This window comes from Fulvia fulva, chromosome 9 (genome assembly GCF_020509005.1).
Source record: "Fulvia fulva chromosome 9, complete sequence".
Classification (NCBI taxonomy): Eukaryota; Fungi; Ascomycota; class Dothideomycetes; order Mycosphaerellales; family Mycosphaerellaceae; genus Fulvia; species Fulvia fulva.
Window position 1 is genome coordinate 3,611,046 of NC_063020.1, and position 20,334 is coordinate 3,631,379.

Consider the following 20,334-nt stretch of genomic DNA (forward strand, 5'->3'; position numbering starts at 1 on the left):
TATATTAAATGGACAGTGGAACAGTGGGCTCAGGTCCTTTGGACAGATGAAGCTTCATTCAGGTGTGGAATATTCGGACAGGTCTATGTGACACGCAGGGCAGATGAGGCTTATCACGAACACTGTCTTACAGCACGCTTCCGCAAGTTCTCAGCCTGTATAATATAGGGCTGTATCTCTGCAGATGGACCTATAGAAGTCTATATATTCGAGAAGGGCTCTGTCGACGGTGAGGTGTATCGCAGCCAGATTGTCCCTCTTATCCACACGGCAATTGAGAAGCAGCGAGTGTCAACAGGCTCGCAGGACTGCATTGTTATGCAAGACAACGCCTCAATCCACAAGGCGAAGGCAACGGTGAGTCTATTTAAGGAGAAGGGCCTACACATTATGGAATGGCCAGCCAATTCACCAGATCTCAACCCTATTGAGAATCTATGGGCTCTTCTTAAGCATAGGGTAGGTGCTCATTTTCCTACAACACGAGATGAGGTAATAGCTGCTTTCAAGATTGAATGGGCCAAGCTCACACCTAGGACATACAACGTATATACAAGAGTATGCGAGAACGCTGCGAGGCAGTAATAGCTAACAATGGAGGACACACCAGGTGGTGAGCTACGCCAAGCAGTGGATACATCCTTCCTAATGAGGAAAGGTGGAAGAACAGGGGTTGTAAAAACTATGCCCAGGACTGTATTCGCGGTTGCATTGCTGCAAAAGAGTCATAAGCTTTGGACTGAGGATCACACTTCCTCCTCCCCGCGGAGTATATCCAGACCAGAGAGGTGTTGTCGTCTGCTTCTGGCAACTTGGCACGACGATCGCATCGTCATTGGCCATATAGAATGGACTTGGCGAACTGGGCAGGGCAAGAATCCTTCCAGCTGGGACTCGCCTATGCTTTAACACTACTTCACAGCAACCACAGCCGCAGCAACAACAAGCACTTGTGAAGCATTAGTGGCGTCCAAGATAAGATCGACAGGTCCGTCACCGCTGGGCGGCTCCTTCACATGCCGTACACCGGCTCCGCTTCAGCTTGCTCCGTTTTCAAGTCGACCGCGTGACGAGTTCCAACAACGTGCCAACATACAGCATTCAAGATGTGGTCTAGGGCCAATCGTAGCATATCATGGCAGACGTCAGAAGAACCGCTGGTCATGATCACGACGATAATTTGAGGCATCCTGTTTGCGGTCAAGCTACCTTCCTCTTGTGCACACATTCAGCAATCAGCTCTATCTCCAACATCAGACCGCTGCAGGTATCCGGTGTCGTTCAGCGTGCACCCTGTCAAAGCGAATCCGCCTGATATTGGAGGTAGAATCAGCTACGACATCACCTCGCAGCGTGTCGACAGTCTTCTATTACAATGCCATTCTCAAGATCTGTTCCACTGCTCGCCACACTACTCCTCTCATCATTGACCTCAGCTCAATCGACTGACAGGTCCATCTCCGGCCCCTTCAAGCCAGGTCCAGCGAACTCCCAGGAAGCTCTCCAGCTCATAGCATCATTCGGACAGAACCCCAATCGCACGTCCTCCTTGACCTTCCCTTTCACAGCGAATGGAACTTCCACGGACTGGACATGGCGTGTCAATATCACAACCATCAACGTTCCCAATTCCGGCCGTCTGGATGATCTCGCCTCATCAGATGCAGACTACTCGCAAGGACTGCAGGTGGTCAATGCGCAGTGGGGACTTGCTTTAGCTGAGGAGGATGGCTCGCTCTCAAATTGGTTGGCACAACAGAACATGAACTTGACTGTCCAAACTCTGATGACGAGCAAGCCGACCAACATCACCGAGTCTTACAGCAACGAAGATGATGGCGACTGCAGTTCCGTCCTTGGGGATCAGTGTACACAGTCCATCATGATGGCATCAGACTCTGCACGAGGAGCTGTTGATTTCGCTGGATTGGAGGGCTGTGAAGATACCCTCAATGCGGGATCAGGAGGCGGGAGTGATGGGACTAGCTTCGGTAAGTCTGGACTGATCAGGCCCGTAAATCGAACTGCATGCTGACAATATGACTCAGCCATCACAGCAAGCCCAAACGCCACTGATACAAACCCTGGCAGTGAGACTCTCTGGTACAGGACGTCGCCAATGTATACGATCGCAGAGGACAATCTCGCGCATTACAACGAGTCCGTTGGGGCGTTACAGATTCTGCTCATCAGGCCTGAGTATGGAACCAATCAGGAACCTCGTGGAGAGTCTGATGGCCCGAAGCTTTTCTGTCGGATTGTTGACAAGGAGGTCGTTGATACTACTGCCGGACAGGATGGACAGGAGTCTGGTGCGATGCGGACTACGTTCTCGGTGGCGTTACTGTGCAGCTTCGTGTTGCTTGCTATAGTGTTACAGTAAGGCGATCCAGCGTAGCAAGACATGGGACTTCCATGCTAAATCGCCGGGTTTTGCTGTTGACTTGGATTTGATACTGTCGCTCTTCCTTCTACTATCGTTGGTCCTTCTTCTACTGTTCTTAGTTTTTCTACTGGGTATTGAGTCCTATTCTAAGCATCATGCCCGACTAGTCGGCACGCTCCACACTAAGACGCTACCGAAATTTCCCATGCCTAGAGTGCTACAGCAATAGCCCCTCCCACCACACCTGCAAGCATACCCCTAGCCAGCTTCGCCACATCAGCAGCCCCAGTGTACGCCGCAGCTGTGCCTGATGCCGTTGCCCTAGTCGGGTCCATATTCGCCGCCGTAGAGGTCGCTGCTGCATTCGCGGGTGCCACGGCAAGTCCGGTGCTGTAGATGGCTAGAATCGTCTCCGGCTGGCTGTCCATGGCGAAGGTAAAGCTAGTGAAAGGGAGTGCTTCAACTCGCGTGGCGTCTGCGAAAGCTACGCGATCTGAAGTAGTAGCAGAAGCGTCTAGGCTAGCACGCTCTAGGGGTGGTGCGAGAGGGTTGAGAACGCTGCATAAGAGTGTTAGCAAGTTGGTAATGATGAAGGCGTGGGTGACTTACCCATCAATGACATGTGCCACTCCATTGAACAAGATGACGTTCGGGATCACGACCTTGGCTCCATTGACGAACACAGCCCCGTCATCGGTGACAGTGAGCTGCAGATCGCTTCCCTGCAGCGAAGGCACAGTCGCATTGCTGATCGAAGGCGAGAAGATCACATTCTCAGAGATGACGTGATAGCTCAGAACTTCCTAGAGAGTCTCCTGATCTGCGCCTTCTAGAACAGACCCGATCAGTTGAAAAGCCTCATTCATCGGTACGAAGACAGTCAGATCGGACACGCCTATCGCGGTGCCGCCGTCGTCCGTGAGCCCCAGCTGCAGTCCCAGATTATCCACTGCCTCTAGAGCACCATTTAATGCCGTGTAGCCGGCACGTGCGGTGAAGAGTTGTAGAGGTGCCCCGAAGGCGAGCGCAGTGTCGACTTTGTGAATGATGATGTTTTCGCCAAGGGGAATGTCCTAAGGAAGGCAAAGTCAGGATCTAGAAGTTGTCAATGGTACGGCATACTAACCGCTTCGACCACCTTAGAGACAGCGAACTCTCCGCTCAAGACTTCGACATCCGCCCCGTTCTTTACGATCCCAATGTACTGGCCACCCGTGAAGTTCGTGAACGGCTGTTGATCGTTGACAAAATCCGGCGTCAACAGACTTTGTACGAAATTCGGGACCTCGCCCACACTCGCGGCCGGATAAAGACCACGAAAGACGTGGTTAGAAAGCAAAGCAGTGACAGAAGTGACGTTGCGATTGGCGACTGCCACGCCCTCTGGGATGTTCGGGTCAACGTTTTGGAAGGCTTCGTTGGTTGGTGCAATGATGGTGATATTGGTAGCCTGGGCCAGAGCGTCGGCGAGGTCTGCGATGCTGAGGAGATCCGTCAGGGTGCTAAGGTCGGGCTGCGATTGCAGGAGGGCCAGGAGGTCGGCTTGGGCGCTGACAAGGGCTGCTGGGAGCAGAGCATGGAGGAGAGGAGAACGCATGGTTGCAGACCTGGTCTATCGACACACTGTTCGTTCTGGATGGTTTTAGAATCTGACCAGCGCAGATTATGGGCGCATCCCACATATATATATACTATTCTGATAACAAGACGCATGTCCGCGGCCTTGGTCCAGAGTCGTCTTGGCGAGAACCAGATATGGTCGACAACAGGTCTAAGGAACACGAAGCTGGCATGCATTTGGGATGGGTCGAATCCTGCCTTGAAGGACAGCACTCCTTCGACAGCGACTTCTTCCACCGATCATAAGGACGAGCATGATGTGAAGAAAGAGTCTTGGTCGTTAGGCAGGACTTGGCACAAGTGGTGGAGGCTTTGCATCCGGTGTCTTTTGGCCGGGTCTTATTAGAAGCGACGTAACGTCGCACTCGCGTGGACGGGCATCTTAACGACCTACAGTGCGCAGCGTCTGGATACCAGGACCTGGCTCGCGTGTCGAATGGCGTCTATCGCGTGCATGATGTTGTTGCTTGAGAGACGTAAGTCCAGATCGTGTTTTGCCAATGGCATTGCTCCGACGAGTTTTTCCGAGACCGGGGGGACGTGCACGAAAAACACAGACTATGGAAGAAAGCACGACCGGTACCCTACAAACTCTCAATCCTTCAACACACTATCATATTGCAATACGGTCCATCCAGACCGGACGACGCCCACTACAAGTCCGTGGTCTTGGTATCTCACGCATGTGATCTGCAGCTCGCGATGAGTCGATGCATTGGAACTCTTCTGCACGGCTTCGATGTCATTGGGGAGCTTCTGTAGGCCATGGTCGGCGCCTGCTGTTGGTATGTCACTGTTAAGGAGCTCTCCGGAATGTGTGCCAGGTCTGCTTGCTGGATGAAGCATCGCTGACAGCATCTTGCAGACTGATTTGGCACGTTGGCTCCCGCCTTCTAATTTTGCTGCCTAGGTCAAATAGTAGGCTTGGGTACAGGGGCTCCGAGTGTACTCTGTGAGAGATGGAGCTGGAACCTTGGATCCCGTATGCCATCAACACCGCCACTTCAAGCGTCTCTCCAGCGTTCAAGTCGTGGGATGAGACTCTACACAGTGCCCACGCACGCTTGACACCGCGTCCGTGCAGGTTGATCTGGTGCTCTCGCTACCGCCGTTCTATCGCTTAAGCATGCTGTAACGAGCTCCGTGTAGAGCCTTGCTGGAAGCATGGCAAGTCTTTCAGCTTTGTCAGATGTAGATGATCCGCAGATTCGAAGGTTGCGTGAATAATGAATGTTTTTGACTTTCCTTGGTCACGGCAACTCGAGCTCGAAGCAGCTGACTTCGTGCAGGTTACTGTCGTGCTGGACTCTTCTCACAACTTCTTTTACGAACAAAGATACGCATATGTAACAAACAGATAGACGGGGTATATGCCCTCCTCACTATCTTGCGCAGTCGAGAGAATTAAGCGTTAGTGTTCTTACTTTTTAACAGTTACAGTCAAAGGATCTCGAAGACAAGAAGGCAGACCGAACCTGAACCGCAATATGCTGCAGTCGTATAGTTGTTCCTACTATGACTTGTATATACAGAGGTTGCTCGTGTACGGGACGGCAACGGACTCATAAAACTTACTACTGGCAGAGCCGAGAGACATCGGCTCGACGAGAGTGTATGGAAGGAAGACAGGCACCACGTGCTTAGCGCCTGGCCCGAGCGTTTCCGCACAGCTTGGGGCGCTTGATCCCCGATCATCAGCTTGCTGCCACAGACATCTTGTTGACGCACGCCGAAGTCATGCTCTGGACTCAACACTTCACCCGCTGAGTACTTGTGAGCATGGCACAACGCGATCTGCCTCCTATCCGGGCTCCAGGAGGCCTCGACCATCTCACATGCAGCACCACCCAACTCCGAAACTTCGTGAAGAGGCGCACCGGTCAGAAGTTTGAAATAGTACGAGACCGAGTCGCACTCGCGCGACGTCTACAGGCTCTAGACCTCGAGCCTGGCGTATTCAGGTTCTTAGATCTGCCCGCAGAGCTTCGGAACAATGTCTACCAAGAGCTTCTTAACCTACGACCTCGCCAGTATAGAGGCTACCACTGCTATCCGAAGATATTACAAACGTCGAAGCAGGTATGTACTTCTTCGACAGCAGCGCTCTCAATCTCCTAGCTCTGACTTTGCTTCTAGATACTCTCCGAAGCGAGAGGTATACTGTATGCGGGTAACAAATGCAGCATCGAGATCTCGTGCCACGAGGTCGCAGAAGACAAGATCCACTGCAGCAGCGAGGTTCTTTCAGACGATGTCGTAGTCAGAGAGTCTTACGACAACGGCTTGTGCAGAACGCGAGAGCTCTGGCCAGCGCACTTGCTGCACTTCTCTAACCTCGATCTAAACATCAGCATCAGAGGAGTCGGAGCCTTTGAATCCCGATGGACACACAAATACAACCTGGGCTGCTCTGTCAATAATACACTGTACAGCTTATGCGGCTTCTTGAGCTCCAGCAAGAGCCTCAAGGAGATCAATTTGAAGGTATGCGATCACGACACCCAACTCTTCATCAGGTTCATTGGCTGACAACATTATTAGTTGACTATCGTCGAAAGCGACATCCCACAAGCATGGCTTCAAAGACCACTTTGGCCTCTATCCCGCGTTCCGAAGACCGTAGAGCTACACCTCGTGGGCTTCCCTTCCAAAGTGGAAGAGATGATCAAAGCCCAATGGCGGATCAGCGAGGAAAGCATCAAGCGGGCACTCAAGGGCGCACCAATGGAAGATGCTATTCCGCCCTGGGACCTCAGGATCAACGACTTTCAATACGACATGCTCGCGAAACTTCGCGCAGCACGGAAGAAGGTCGATGTCCTCTACCAAGAGCTCTCCCATTTCAGACCGGAGGAGATCTCTCGTCGCGGACTGAAGAAGCGTTATGAGCGCTTTGAGAGATGGTTAAGGGACGAGACACTTATCGCTGAAGAAGTAGAAGTGGAGATCAGGGCGCAGCTCATGATGTTCGATAGGAAATGTGTCAAGATTGTTGCGGACATCGATCGTGCCGTGAAGGCAAGGATGGCAAGCTGGCGGAAGAGGCGAGATGTGCTCAAATTGGGCGTACTGCCACAGACTTGATTTGAGGCTACGAGCTTGACTTTAGCTATGTGGAATAACGACTTGAGACATGGCGATATGATGGTGAGGATCAGTCATGGTCAACAACAAGAATGGTCAGGGTACATGTACACAGCGCAAAATGAACTTGCCGGTCGCATCAAAAAGGACTGGGCTTTGCGCATTTTGGCTCGTTAACTCTATCTGCTATTCGGTACTCTATCGTCTCGTCCATAGTCGAGGGCAGAACTGCCAGCCCCATCCCACTAATGCCGATTCATAGACCAAAAGTTTTTACTTGACGCTCCTACCAGCCACCACCCGAAGACCCTCACAATACTGCTTCCACCGGCGAAGCGCCTTCTGATTCTCACCGCACTCGGCAAATGTACTCTCACACTCTCCCACCCCCACCTCATGATCGTGTTCGTGGTTCCTGATGGCTTTGGCTTCCTGCGCGTAGCCCCCGACGCCGCTTATCCTCGACTCGGTCTTGCTGGGCAGCGTATTGATCCAGGCCTGTATGGTCACCACATCGCACCAGCTTCGGTAGTCTGCCCCTGGCTCGGCGGTCGCTTCGGATTGTGAGCTATCGTCTGATGATGCTTCGCTGGTCGTTGCGAAGCCTACTGCTTTTGCCTCTCGTTTGGCTTCGCTGAATGCTTCTTCGGCCTCGACTAGCTGTCTGGTTAGCTGGCGGTGGCGTTGCAAGACTTTTAGATCCTTCTCAGTCGGACTTTCCTGAGATGAGGCGCTGTTGCTGGATCCAGCGCCTCGGCCGGTATGTTGCGGCTGACAATTCTCGTGACGGTTGTTGAAGTGGACCCGTGCTCGTTCCATCATATCTGTAGCTTCGCGATACCTTCCAATGACCTGGGCTTTGTGCACCGCTGCGGGATTCAGAACCACCTCAGACTCTGGACTCTGTCGGTGTTCTGAGGCTTGCTCTGGGTCATCATCCGGCAGGACCATAGTGTGCGATTCATCATTGTCCTTTGGCACAGCATACTTCCGCTCAAACGCGATGTCCTCATCCGTCTTGCCTTGTACCTGTCCACTCAACAAATTGCCACGGACCAGAACATCCTCAATCGCCAAAGCTGCCACCTTGTTTGCGGCATCGGCTCGTTGCTCAAGGTCCGCGATCTGCTTCTTATAGGACGCCTTCTGGTCTCGAACTTCCCGTATCCGGCGATCATACTCCCTGACCTTGAGCTGCAACTGCCTCCGTACCTTCTCACCCCCCTCTACGCCTTCATGAGTATCACGTAGCCTAAGGAGCTTGCGCTGCTGATCAAGGGACCAGCTTCTGAAACGATCCAGGATCTGTGCTTGAGCATCCCGCCTGCTGGTAGCTTCCCGCAGATCGCGAGTCGCAATAGCTGCCTCTTGTAGAATATTGGAGAGCTCTTCGGTCAAGAGGATGGCAGGGAGCTGGTTCCCTGCAGAGCCAGTATTGACTACGAATGATGGCCCGGCGACGTAATCGGGTCCCTCGTTCGCATCAAATATGTACGGCTCGAGTACCTCGCGCTGCGCAGCATTTCGAGCCATCAAGGCTTCGCCTTTGCCAGGCTGGGAACCGGCCGAATCTTCGATGCCGCTGTCTGTCTTGTTGGTGGCGTCTCCCGGTAACTTGGAAGCACTCAGGGTGGCCGAGGAAGGCGAAGTTTGCGCTGTGTGCTTAAGAGCTTTCCGGCTTGTTTCCTCGTAGCCAGAATAGTCTTTGACCCAGTCCCAACATCGCTTCGCACCGGTCGTGGCTGCTTGCATGATCGCTTTAGGACGACTGACAGAAGCTCGGTGAACCCTTGAGTGTAGGCTGTCGAATTAGGAACCAGTCGCACAGGCAGATAATGAGGCAAGTTAAGATGACGAGCCAAAGGTGTTGTTGTCATTCAGACACATGACGCCTGTTCTAGGTTCGCGCTGTTTTGCCGTCTACTTCTGTTCACTCGATTAAACAGGAAAACTAGCAGATGGCTGTACATTCACCTAACCCAAATTATCACGTGCAGACCCGTTACACCCATCAAGGGACCCAAAACTCAGTAACGCGCCTTCCTCAAACTTAACAACAAAATTACTCTGGCACGCCGGATCCATAGTCCTGCTAAAGATCCTTTCGCAGCTGTGGATATCTCTGCTCGTCTGCGCTCGTCAGCACTCAATGAGCTTCACCTCGACTCGTCACCACTTTCTGCGATCGACTGGCGAGAGCACACTCGAGTTAACGACATGCGTGTGTTGTATAGCTAATCATGTCATGTCGCTGTGGACACATGGCCTTTTCCAACAGAAGACTCCAGGTCGTTGGCTAGGTCCATCCTCTATGCAGTGTTTTCACCAGTCTCTTGCACCTATAATCAGTTTAGCCAAATCGGAGCAGCACGTTTGTCAGGAACGCGTTACCTGATCATACAAAGACTGCATCCTCGCCCTCTTCTTCCGATAATCTTCCAGCACGAGACTGCGAGGTACGTCTATGGCGTTGTATGGCTCCTCTTGTGGCCCTGATGACAGGTAACGGTCAAGACTGTAGGTATGCTTGGGTTTTTTTCGCAGTCTTTGGCTCAGTGGTATGATCTGAGTCTAGCATACACGGCATCGTGGCTTGTCGAACAGCTTTGTCGGTCCCTTTCTCGGTGGACACAAGGGCTTGATCCGTCTTTGGTTATTGACACTCGGCGCCGTGCCGACTTCTAGGCCGGGTGCAACCTGCAACACGCCCTCCAAGCAACACCAATTGGCGCACGGCAGGAGTCTGATTTTGACGAGTCCTGGAGCAAGGCTTAGTGTCAAGAACGACCGACTCGCGAGGTTTCTCATATCTGTTCCTCCAGCAGCTCCGGCTAGGAACATCTTCGTTAGTACATATACTCTATTTTGCAGACCCCGCCTGCTGACTGAGGAGACAAGCCCTGCTCCCATGACAGCCCGCGGGACCGAAAATCGAGCGTCAAACAAAGACAGATGGGAATCGTGAGGCTCTGCGCGTCTGTAATTGTCGATCCCAACGCGAAATAACTCTTGCAATCCTCAGCAGCCAATCAGAGTATTGCAAACGACAAGAGTACCATGTCCCGCCAAGGCTCGAATACTACTCCATCCAAGGACAAGCATTGATGAGCATTAACAGAGGGCCAACATGGGACATTCTGGTTGTTTGATGATGCAGTATGTCAGGCTTCTTGCCAGACCCGGCAGCGCAACGACGCCTCCATTCCCAAAAGGTCGAGGTAGTCTATGGCTTGCAGCAGCCGAACGGGCCGCACTGTGCATTTTCGAAGGAGGCATCCTTCTCCGACGCTTGTTACCAACGAAAGAGGTGGCCACCTGGGCCAAAGACCGGGTTCGTCAGAGTCGCCATGGCAGCTGCACTGCAGCGCAGCATTTGCTTGTGTAGCACAGACGACCTTTACGGAGTCGAAGGCTTCCAGAGCACTTCACGAATCATCGGCACCATATGTTAGAAGTCGCTCGTCGATGCCGGTGGAGCTAGGGCGGAAAGCGCCAAGAAAGCTCCATCCTCGTACCGAGTCCATGTCGGCACGGTCCCAAATGCTGGCTCCTTCCCGGTGTCGCAAATTCTGCTGTCTGGTCTTCCGCCAACGAAGAGGAAGCTGGACGAGATCGAAGGATTCCTGAGTAGCCAACGATATTCCGCGCTCAATGACGGGTCGATAGCCAACGAGACTTGATCTTCACTTATCACGTCCGGTGTGGCTTGAAGCTTCGCTTGTCCTGCTTGTGGCGATGCGGGACGATGCGGGACGATGCGGGACGATGCGGGACGATGCGGGACGATGCGGGACGATGCGGGGGGTACATTGACCGGTCGCTGTCAAAGATGAGCCATCGCAACAACAGATCTCCAGATTTGAGTGCTCCATGCTGTGCTCGGTTGGTGTTGTGCTCCGTGACACGGCTTTTGGTGACAGCCCAGGGCAAAGGCCGCGCATCGCGTTGTTTGAAACTGGATCAGCATGTACGATGTGGCATGTGCGGTTGGACTGCATATGCGGGCCAAGTTCAGTGGTAGAAGTTTGACCGCGTAATGTCGCTTGCTCATCAGCAGCCTGCAGGCCAGTACGTCTAATTCTATCTGGACCGCTGGGCACTTTCTTGTTTCCTCGGCAGGACATACTCGGCGGACTCTCTACTGTAGCCGCTCTCCATCTGGCAGCAAGAGAACGCTTGCACTGCTTGGCCAAAAAGGACCACCCCGCCCCTGGACCTCGTCTGTTTCGAGCTCGGCGCTTTCAGGGATCCTTGATTCCGGGCGAACCAATTCCGCCAACTCCAGCAGCCGGTGCTTCGATAGCGATCTGCACCGCCATTATCATGTGAAAGCTCAGCCGGATTGGCGAACATGTATGCTCCTCAGGGTCGAGCAGGTGAGCTGCCTGCGCAAGAGCGCGAACCTGGCCGAGACGTGGCAGGGCCGGAGAATGGAGCGAGACCGAAGGCATCCGTGGCGACGCGCAAGAAGTTCCCAGCGAAGACATTAGGACCCGGTCAGAGCATCTTCCACGATTACAAGTGGGAGCCTCCGAAGCAGAGTGATGGCGAAGGCGCAAAGATAGCTCGAGGCCGGAAACCGTACGAATGGACGCCGGAGCGATCGAGACAGCTCATCAAGCTCATCATACATACTGACTTGCCTTTCGACGATGTTACCAAGATCATGCGTGATGCAGATGGCGAAGGTCCCTCGTGAGTGACGCTCGTGATACTGGTATTGGTCGCCTTATCCTACTAACTTGTCTCCTCCAGCGAGAGTACGTGTCGTAACCACTGGCATGATATCTTCGGTTATAGGCCTGATGAAGCCCGCCTGAAGAACCCAGAGGGTCGCGAGGTCCGTCGGAGTAAACTTCTGCGAGCGTTCCACAGAGACACCGGTACTGCTTCGCCAGACACGAATCGAACCGAGCCCGACCTTGTTCGCGATGGCCCCATCGATGCTGATTCCAGCCCTGCCGCCTCGAGTAATTCATCTGCACAGTACCCGAACAGCATGACAGAGGGAGACAACAACGTCGCGATCAGTCAAGTCGAGGACGATATGAACTACAGTTTCTTGTATAATCCAGCATTAACTCTGACACCACCTGAAGAACAGGATTTCCGTAATGTTCAGTACGGCTTCCCATCAACATCACATACACGGTTGCCATCAGTCGTGGAAGAAGGACCAGCAGTAGCCCCTGACACTAAGCGCGAACAATCTTCACCAGCAAACACATCTACCCCAACACCGGACTCGACGGTATCTCAGATCGAACAGAAGCAGGACCTTCCACCAGGTTTCATCAACTGGTTTAGAAGAACGTCAATCGGCAGCAGCTTCTTCACAGAGGGCAGGCACCAGTCTGTAGCTGGAAGTCTTGCTACTTCGAGACGGCGTAGCTATCAGCCTAATCGAAGCTCTATCGCTACCATCAGCCAGCCCCTGTCGTCGAATGCGATCCTCAACATTCTTGAGAACTCAGACTCCACGACCACGATCCAAGCTGGCCACATCGAGAAGCTGATCGATCGTGGAGCTGACATAAATGCTTGCAATGCCAAGGGCGAGACACCACTACATCTTGCGATGCGGCTTGGTAATATCGTTGTGTTCTCAGCCTTGCTGGCTCGCGGAGCTAATCCCAACGCGCGCACGAAAACAGGCGAGAGCATCTGGACGTATGGCCGGAACGCTTCCAAACAAACTCTCGACCCCAACAAACAGTATGTCGACAAAGATCAGCAACGTCTCGATACCATGATATGCGCGCATATCGAGTTCCTCAAAGCGACTAGCCAGTTCAATCGTGATCTTATCACCGAAAGTAAAGGCAAGAAGGGGAGCAAGTACAGTTCATCCTTAAGTGCGGATCAGAACAAGGATAGCAAACGGCGGCGGAGCTCAGCCACCTCTTCTAACTCTTCGGCTCCTCCCGTCTTGCCATGGAGCATGACAGCATATGGCACAGGAAGTAGTAAGAAGCAAAAGAAGCCCCGCTCAGTCGATTCGAACGCGACGGAACAGACTCAAGGCCGGATGTCCTCCCTAGGCGAGAGTGTAACCTCAAACGAGACAGACCCGAGGCCGAGTATGCACAAATCTAACAGCTCGCCTTCACCGTATACAAATATGGACACTTCTCAGCATCTGTCTTCGTCAGCTCCCTCGTCCGATGGGAAACGACTCAGCTGGGGCATGTCCTGGTTGTCAAAGAAGTCTCAGTCTGGAGGAAACCCTTACATGTCCAACATCTCAACCCAAGTCCCAGCAACACAACAAGATCCCTACCACCTCGAATCAGCCTCTCCCCGCACGACTTTCGTCAGCAACGGATTCGACGCACAGCAAATGCCAACGAGCGGACCCCAGTTCCAGGACTGGCACTTCCCAGACCCCTCCGCCCTGCGGCCACAGACCTATTATGGCGAAACGGGAGATCTAGTCGCCTTCCCCAACAGTCTCGCCACCGGCGACCCATCAAACATCCCGTACGACTACTCAGGAGAGATTACACCCACGCAATCCTTCATACTCGACCCAACAGCTCAGGCAGAGACGCAAGCAGCCACAATGTATGGCGCGCCCACTTCCCAACCAAATGTGGCGTTCAACGAGGTGGCGTTCAATCAGCTGAATTACTCACAACCCATGCCGGCGTCGAATTTAGAGAATTGCCAACCTGATGCGACCTTCACCAACAATGCTTTCGAGCAACCAGGATTCTCCATGGACCAAGCATTGTCGTGGGAGGCAAGGTATAGAGCATTGGAACAACAAATGGAGCAGCAAAGACAGCAGAACGAACTCTTGATGAAGCAATTGGCACATCAAAGTGCATGGCTTGATTCTACAATGTACCATTGGGATGCTCCAGCCGGACCTGCGACATGAGCACGAGATAAACCGAAAACAACAACAACAACAACAACAACAACAACAACAACAAGGCCATTGATACTGGCACTGGAATGTCCATTTTGTTCAGTCTATTTGCCAGCCCTGTATGACGCGATGCAGCAGATGTCCAACCTGCCTTCCGTGGCTGGAGTCTACCACTTTACAAGACCCATCCATCTATCCATAACGCCATTGGAACAGCACTGGCCCCGCAAATTACTCCCATACTCAACATGGCAGTTTTCCAACTTGCAGCTTCCGCCATGAAACCAAATAAGATCGGACCCAGTGTATTGCCCAAAGCCCATGCCCAGTTGAAGTGTGCGTACGCTTGCGCATAGTAGCCCCGTCCAACGATTTCGCTACCCAGAGCGCCGGCATCCAATGCCTCCAACTTCGTGGCCCGGCCCGTGATCTCGGCAAAGAGTGGCTCCAGTATGAGTGTCAAGCAACTGCCGATAACCACAAGCAAGGCACATATCAGAACTTTGTGGTTGATGCTGTTTTCATTGACCAGCCTGAGGAGGATCAGACCTGGACAGATAATGGTGAAGGCAGCCGCCGTGACCCATCGTCCTCCATAGCGATCGGTGAACCTTCCGACGAGAGGTCCGAACAGCGATGGTAATGACAGAGGCAGGAAGATGAGGCCGCCACCTTCCGAATCCCAGCCGAAGACTTTGTTAACTGCCATCGGCAATACCGTCTCAAAGCCAGTGTACGCCATGGCTAGTACCATGATGCCCCAAACTGCCACCATGAAACGTGCTGAGAATAAGAGTCGGAGCATGACTGGAAGTCGACTTACCTTAGACACGCTGGTGGAGTCCGCTAAGGAGATGCTGTCTGGAGTAGAGCTTATCGTGTTGGTAAGCGTCACCTCGCTGGCTGCTGTCTTTTCAATATCTGGGCCAGGGTGTAGCTCAGGAGAGTGGGGTCTGAGCGGCTTCACTGATGCGGTCGATGGTGCCGCGCGGACTGTCTTTTGCACAGTCCTCTCTTTCATGATCAGACGCAGCAGGATGTCCACCAAGACGACACCAGTGATGAGGCCGAAGACAGCATGGTAACCAGATTCTGCGAAGACGACGCCTCCTGAAAGAGGGCCAGTCAGATTGCCAAGGTTAAGTGCAATGCCGATGTAGCCGCTGTATTCTGCACAGTGTCAGCCATATACACACCTATACCTCATAGACCGATTCCCTTACCTCCAATGCGTGTGGGACCCACCACGTCGACAAGTATGGCGAGCCCGGTCATCCAGACGATGGTACTGGCGAAGCCTTGAAGTGCTCGAGCGATGACCTGGACGACGAGGCCATTGGACTTGATGTATGGCGCAAACCAGAGCAGGCCTGTAGTAACCAAGAGGACCAGCAAGCCAAGTAAGAAAGGTGTTCGACGGGAGGTGCTGCGGTCGGCATAGTATCCCCAAGGCACTGCGAGAAATCAGCGAGCTGTCAAGAGGTGATGTCTGTCCAAGCTTGTCTCTGCTCTTCCCCCAAGCCGCCCACCGATCACCGAAGTCGGCACTCCCTCTCCACCTCTAGCACAACTCCTCAGGGGCAAGAACGAAGTACTCACCCGAGCTCACAAAGCATCCAACCCCAAAAGCCGCCAACAAAATCGCCACCCAGACCTGCACCTTCTCCTTATCCACCTGCTTCTCCAGCGCGAACGGCGCCACCGGCACGATGGCGGCGTATAGGAAGGCGTCGGTGAAGATGGCGTAGGAGACTACGAAGGCGATGAAGGCTGTCGAGGCGCGCAAGGCATGGAAGCCGCTTTTAACGTGCGCCATCGTCGCGGTATCGATGCGTGGGTAGGGAGATGGTGATGGTGAGGGGTGGGCATAGGTGCGCTCGCTAGGATAGGGTATGAGGTGTTGATGAAGTGGTGTCGGAAGTGAAGGCGTGATTCTTGGTGGGTACGTTTCAGGTTCTTGCCGTTGCCCGTGTGTGCCTTCCTTGTTGGAGTTCTTTTCGTGATTTTGTGAGGTCAGAGCTTCCCCTTGTGCGCAACGGGCATGCATAGGTTGACGCAATCGGCGCGAAGATGGGTAAAGTGGGTGTGAAGCAGTTGGTCTTTCGGCACTGCGCAGTAACAAATGAGATCGTGATAAAGAGCAACATGATTGTGAAAGTGTGATACCCACTGGGCAGTGGCTGTGCGCTATGAGGACTTTGGATATCCATTAGAATCTGGCGATTGCTTACCCTGCGAGCTACTACTATGGGGGAGCTGTTCCAATTTGCGCATACTACGCTTACATACTGCTTCAGATCCCAATTGCCTGTCACCAGCTCTACTACATATTTTTGCTCAAATGCTGCTACTGCCCACTGCGCAGCCCCTTGCCACCCGTCCGTCACTGCTCTTTCCCCTTTTTCTTGGCATCCAGCTTCGCCACCTGCTTCGCCGACTTCTTAGCTTCTCTCCTTTCTGTCCGACATTCGAGGCATTGGCATTTCGGTTCAGGCGGCGGGGTGGGTGGTTTCATCGGCGACTTCCAGCTATTTGGTATCCAGTGATGATAGATGTATGCTACGCGGGGGTCCCAGCGCCTCACTCTGGGCACGCCAATCCATCGACGCAGCCGGACACCCGCTATCTCGTTGACGCGCACTGAATATGCTATCCTGCGGATCTCCTGAACACGGAATCCCTCGCGGCCTTTTTTGGCCAGGTCCCTGAGGATCATGGCAAGACTGGTGCGAGTACAGATGGGAAAGTCCGACTGGTCTTCAGCCAAGCAAAAGCTTACCGGCGTGTCGAAGTGAGGGTTGGCCCGTGGAATAAGCTGCATTGCGAAGCGTTTGGGCTCAGCAGGTTGTAGAAAGCCAGGGCGTTCGAAGGTGAAGTACACATCGCGAATGGCTATTGATAGTCCCCGCTTCTCTGCGTTGAGTGTCCACCGAATGGCCGAGTCGTCTGTGTAGGGCTGTACTCGCCACTCTTCAGTAATGACGATGTTGAGCACGAAGCGATTGGCGAAGAAGAATATACGCAGCGCTTCGGCTTCGATTTGTCGGCAGGTGCATAGCAGACTCGGTTTCGGCAGGTGTGCGAGGTCGATGCGCTCATTGTCGTCCTTTACGAGCGCCTCTCTCCAAATTTGGTTTCTCAGTTCGGCTGGCAGCTGTAGGAGCCGGCAGTGTTGCTGCGCCCATTGTGGCTGTGGAGCTGCGCGCTGTCGAATTTTGCGAAATATGAACTCTCTGTGGCCGCCGGCCTGCTCATTGTTCGTCATGGTCCTTGCTTGTACTGTCGAGTCACCAGACTTTTGTCGAAAATCTGGAAACGTTGTGTTGAAGACTGTCGTCGTGGCATGAAGGCATGAATGCGCGAAGCTGGTCAGCAATATTGGCTTCATCGGCTTCTTCCGTTGGGCCCACTATTCACCGGTAGGGGCCAAAGGTGAATGTAGTCATCACTTGCGATGTGTCTTACTTTGCGCATCATCAACTTTCGAACACCGCACTCTGGTGGTAGTCAAGCCATCTTTCACCTGGGCGGTGGGTGTAGCTGGTCCAGTGCGCTGTGCTTGCTCCAGTGCGCCACAAATTGAGACTATGCATTACAGCTCGGTGCTCAATCATGGCCCATCTCTTTCTCGCTAGACCCAAGACCTTGGAGACTCGAGAACCTCGCTGGAATGGGTCGTGTCGGCATAGTCGGCGTGACAGCCGTGTCGTCTCCACTGCCTTTCCTTGGCCGATCGTAAAACCAGAACTCTGGCGTTGGACTGGTCTGCTCAGGCGTACTCTTGCGCTTAGTAGTGGCGTCCGAACTCAAGGGACTCGAAGCAGGAGTACTGCGCCTCGTCTTGTACCAGAAGTCAGCATCTCGAGTACCTGCGGCTTGATTTTCGTGGTTAGGCCCAGTGTAGAAGCCGAAGTCGAATGTATGGTCCTTCGAGGTTGCGGCCTGCTCAATTCTATCGTAGAGCTCAGCCTCGGTGGCGACACTCTCCACGGACTCGACCTGAGGACTGCTCTTGTACACCTTGGCCTCGGCATGGTATCCACCGTCCATCTCGTATGTGGGTGATGTAAGGTAGCTCCGGTGCATCGTGTCCATTTCGCGGTCGATGGGTGTCTGCGTGGTCCTGGACCTCGACATGGATGTGAAACTCCTCGTCCACAGACCCTTGAAGCTTTCGTTACCCAGAAGCTTTCGGAAGAGACCTGCTGTGGCTGGAATGCAGCAACAGATGATGGTGCAATAGACCTCTATTAGACTCCATAGCCCGACAAAGGAGAAGTTGTAGGTGATGTTGACGACATTGGCTGTCTTGTAGATGTAGAACATACGCACGACGCTGCATATCGTGACCACAAAGCCGAGCAGGAATGTGACGAGGACGCTGTGATACGTCAGCAGAGACCTGCGGATCAACGAAGTGTACTTACCCAATCTTCTCACCCAATGGAATCTTGAGCTTGACCAGTCTTGGTACAGGCAGAAGCAGCACAATGATATGGATTACGATCGTGATAGCGGCCAAGGAATATCCAGAGGCAGTCCTGTTGATGCAAACCGCCTTCCGACCCAGCTGCAAATTCCAGCCAGCTTCCACTGGTCGACAGCCGAAGATGGAAGATATGGTAAAGGCCAGCATGGTCGCGACCAAAACCCAGGCAACAATCTTGCATGCCATCCGGAACTTCGAGTTGTCGTCGACGCTCTGCAAAGGCCACACCCGGAGATAGAGGAAGACCAAGGATAGCTGCGTGAGGCAAGTGACGACGATGTACAGAGGTTCTCCGACGAACATCCACTATCCTGACCATTAGTTCGTTGCCTCTTGCCATCTACGTCCAGGCAGTCACGTACCGTGAAGAAGTGTATGACTTCATTGGCCGTCAGGAAGTACATATCCTTGCCCGACCCATAGAACACAGCATAATGCGCAGTAACCTGTCCTACGTCAGCAGCTTCACCCCATACATATGTACCTTCACCCTCAAGAACAAACCGTCATGCCAATAGCCACAGGATAAGCCACCAGCAGAATCCAATCATCCCACCCATATCCCGCCCCTTTGAACCCAGGCCACCTCGACACAAACCTCGCCATAAGGAAAACCGTCGCAACACCAAACAGAATATACGCCACCGTCTCCGTCGACGGCGCATCGTCGTGCTTCGGGTATCCACAGACCTCAGCCTGCAACCTGATCCCCACCAACTGATCCTCCACACTCGTACACGAAGCCGCTACGCAGGTCGCCAGCGCATCTTTCAGTGGACCTCCGACATCGCAGTAGCACGAACCTCCCGGGTGGCAATCGAATTTCGGCAAGACAGTAGAGGCGCATGTCAAAAGGCAAGTTGGCAGTGTGGCGAGTGTCGAGCTGTTGAACGAGACGTCGCGGCTGTCAAGGTGGGTCGCTGTCGTAGTCCACGGTAGAAAGCTAGCAGCAAGCGCCGCCGTGGTCAGCCTCATGGCGAGTTAGCACAACGCGAAGAGCAAAGGACGAAGCATCAGTGATAGTGCGAGAAGGCATTTCCATATAACTCGAATGATGTTGAGATTGTCGCTACCTGAATCGGCCCCAGGCGACACGGAAGGATTATTGCCTAGCAGGTTTTAACAACGGTATGCCGAGTCGGTGGATGTGCACGGATAGCGTTCTGACTCGAAACGCGCCATGTTGAGGGGAGATCTCGAGAAAGTACCTTGCCGGCTTGCGCAATCTATAACGTGCTGAGTGCTGTTAGCAGATGATCTTGGAGTTGGCTCTCGACCTGCGATCTTGGTAGAGTAGGCATGTGTTGCAGCAATTTCTGTGGTGGTTTCTGCCCATGTGCTGTAGACGGACATATGCAGGTGCACGGAACAGGCCTCACGCGTTGCCGGGAGCATGATGCCTGGACTTTTATATGAGCGTGGGTTTGTTATAGGTCGTATTCGCTCGAATAGTCGTTACCTCGCCTAATCAGCCTGCATGGTGGAGATGCTTTGCCCTTTCAGTGACTAGTCACGAATGCATAGAATTGTACTTTATGCTTGTGCACTGGAATTGCCATCTCCATACCAACGCTGCCAGGAATGAGCTGTAATGTTGTCCACTGGGTTCTTCCATGTCCGCTATCGTGTCACACCCGCAATCACTCGGAGACACGCTTGGCTGGAGTGTAAGCTGTTGGAGCTCACTTCGCTGATGCCAAGGTCGTGTCTTTCTCTTGCGCATCCCTGCAGCGACTCAAGAAACGCACAATTACGACACGACATGTGTTGCACGATTCCGATGTGATCTGCTTGCGATGCTGCCTCGACAACGACTTGTACGACTCGCAAGAGGTGTTCGCACTCTGGCGTGTAGCCCGGTCCGATGGCTTCACGATGCAA

At 53.3% G+C, this 20,334-nt stretch overlaps 8 protein-coding genes across 8 annotated transcripts; 3 read left to right on the forward strand and 5 right to left on the reverse strand.

The window, feature by feature from the left end:
• Positions 1 to 1,375: 1,375 nt before the first annotated feature.
• On the forward strand, positions 1,376 to 2,383 carry CLAFUR5_09711 (uncharacterized protein; the record flags this gene model as incomplete). Its single annotated transcript, XM_047908859.1, has 2 exons — positions 1,376 to 1,991; positions 2,049 to 2,383. 2 exons carry the CDS (start codon positions 1,376 to 1,378, stop codon positions 2,381 to 2,383), a joined length of 951 nt encoding a protein of 316 aa, XP_047766262.1.
• Positions 2,384 to 2,595: 212 nt separating this feature from the next.
• CLAFUR5_09712 (Fasciclin-like arabinogalactan protein) lies at positions 2,596 to 3,983 on the reverse strand (the record flags this gene model as incomplete). The annotated part of the gene is made up of 4 exons (XM_047908860.1): positions 2,596 to 2,944; positions 2,996 to 3,189; positions 3,223 to 3,459; positions 3,513 to 3,983. 4 exons carry the CDS (start codon positions 3,981 to 3,983, stop codon positions 2,596 to 2,598), a joined length of 1,251 nt encoding a protein of 416 aa, XP_047766265.1.
• Positions 3,984 to 5,785: 1,802 nt separating this feature from the next.
• On the forward strand, positions 5,786 to 7,090 carry CLAFUR5_09713 (uncharacterized protein; the record flags this gene model as incomplete). The annotated part of the gene is made up of 3 exons (XM_047908861.1): positions 5,786 to 6,085; positions 6,143 to 6,490; positions 6,548 to 7,090. 3 exons carry the CDS (start codon positions 5,786 to 5,788, stop codon positions 7,088 to 7,090), a joined length of 1,191 nt encoding a protein of 396 aa, XP_047766264.1.
• A 273-nt stretch (positions 7,091 to 7,363) lies between these two features.
• CLAFUR5_09714 (uncharacterized protein) lies at positions 7,364 to 8,842 on the reverse strand (the record flags this gene model as incomplete). The annotated part of the gene is made up of 1 exon (XM_047908862.1): positions 7,364 to 8,842. The coding sequence occupies one exon, from the start codon at positions 8,840 to 8,842 to the stop codon at positions 7,364 to 7,366; it is 1,479 nt and encodes a 492-aa protein (XP_047766260.1).
• Positions 8,843 to 11,441: 2,599 nt separating this feature from the next.
• CLAFUR5_09715 (uncharacterized protein) lies at positions 11,442 to 13,973 on the forward strand (the record flags this gene model as incomplete). Its single annotated transcript, XM_047908863.1, has 2 exons — positions 11,442 to 11,785; positions 11,846 to 13,973. The coding sequence occupies 2 exons, from the start codon at positions 11,442 to 11,444 to the stop codon at positions 13,971 to 13,973; spliced, it is 2,472 nt and encodes an 823-aa protein (XP_047766259.1).
• A 166-nt stretch (positions 13,974 to 14,139) lies between these two features.
• Positions 14,140 to 15,780, reverse strand: CLAFUR5_09716 (uncharacterized protein; the record flags this gene model as incomplete). The annotated part of the gene is made up of 3 exons (XM_047908864.1): positions 14,140 to 15,134; positions 15,188 to 15,418; positions 15,564 to 15,780. 3 exons carry the CDS (start codon positions 15,778 to 15,780, stop codon positions 14,140 to 14,142), a joined length of 1,443 nt encoding a protein of 480 aa, XP_047766261.1.
• A 567-nt stretch (positions 15,781 to 16,347) lies between these two features.
• Positions 16,348 to 17,229, reverse strand: CLAFUR5_09717 (uncharacterized protein; the record flags this gene model as incomplete). Its single annotated transcript, XM_047908865.1, has 1 exon — positions 16,348 to 17,229. The coding sequence occupies one exon, from the start codon at positions 17,227 to 17,229 to the stop codon at positions 16,348 to 16,350; it is 882 nt and encodes a 293-aa protein (XP_047766160.1).
• A 341-nt stretch (positions 17,230 to 17,570) lies between these two features.
• Positions 17,571 to 19,428, reverse strand: CLAFUR5_09718 (uncharacterized protein; the record flags this gene model as incomplete). Its single annotated transcript, XM_047908866.1, has 4 exons — positions 17,571 to 18,345; positions 18,392 to 18,759; positions 18,816 to 18,899; positions 18,958 to 19,428. 4 exons carry the CDS (start codon positions 19,426 to 19,428, stop codon positions 17,571 to 17,573), a joined length of 1,698 nt encoding a protein of 565 aa, XP_047766363.1.
• Between the last annotated feature and the right edge of the window lie 906 nt (positions 19,429 to 20,334).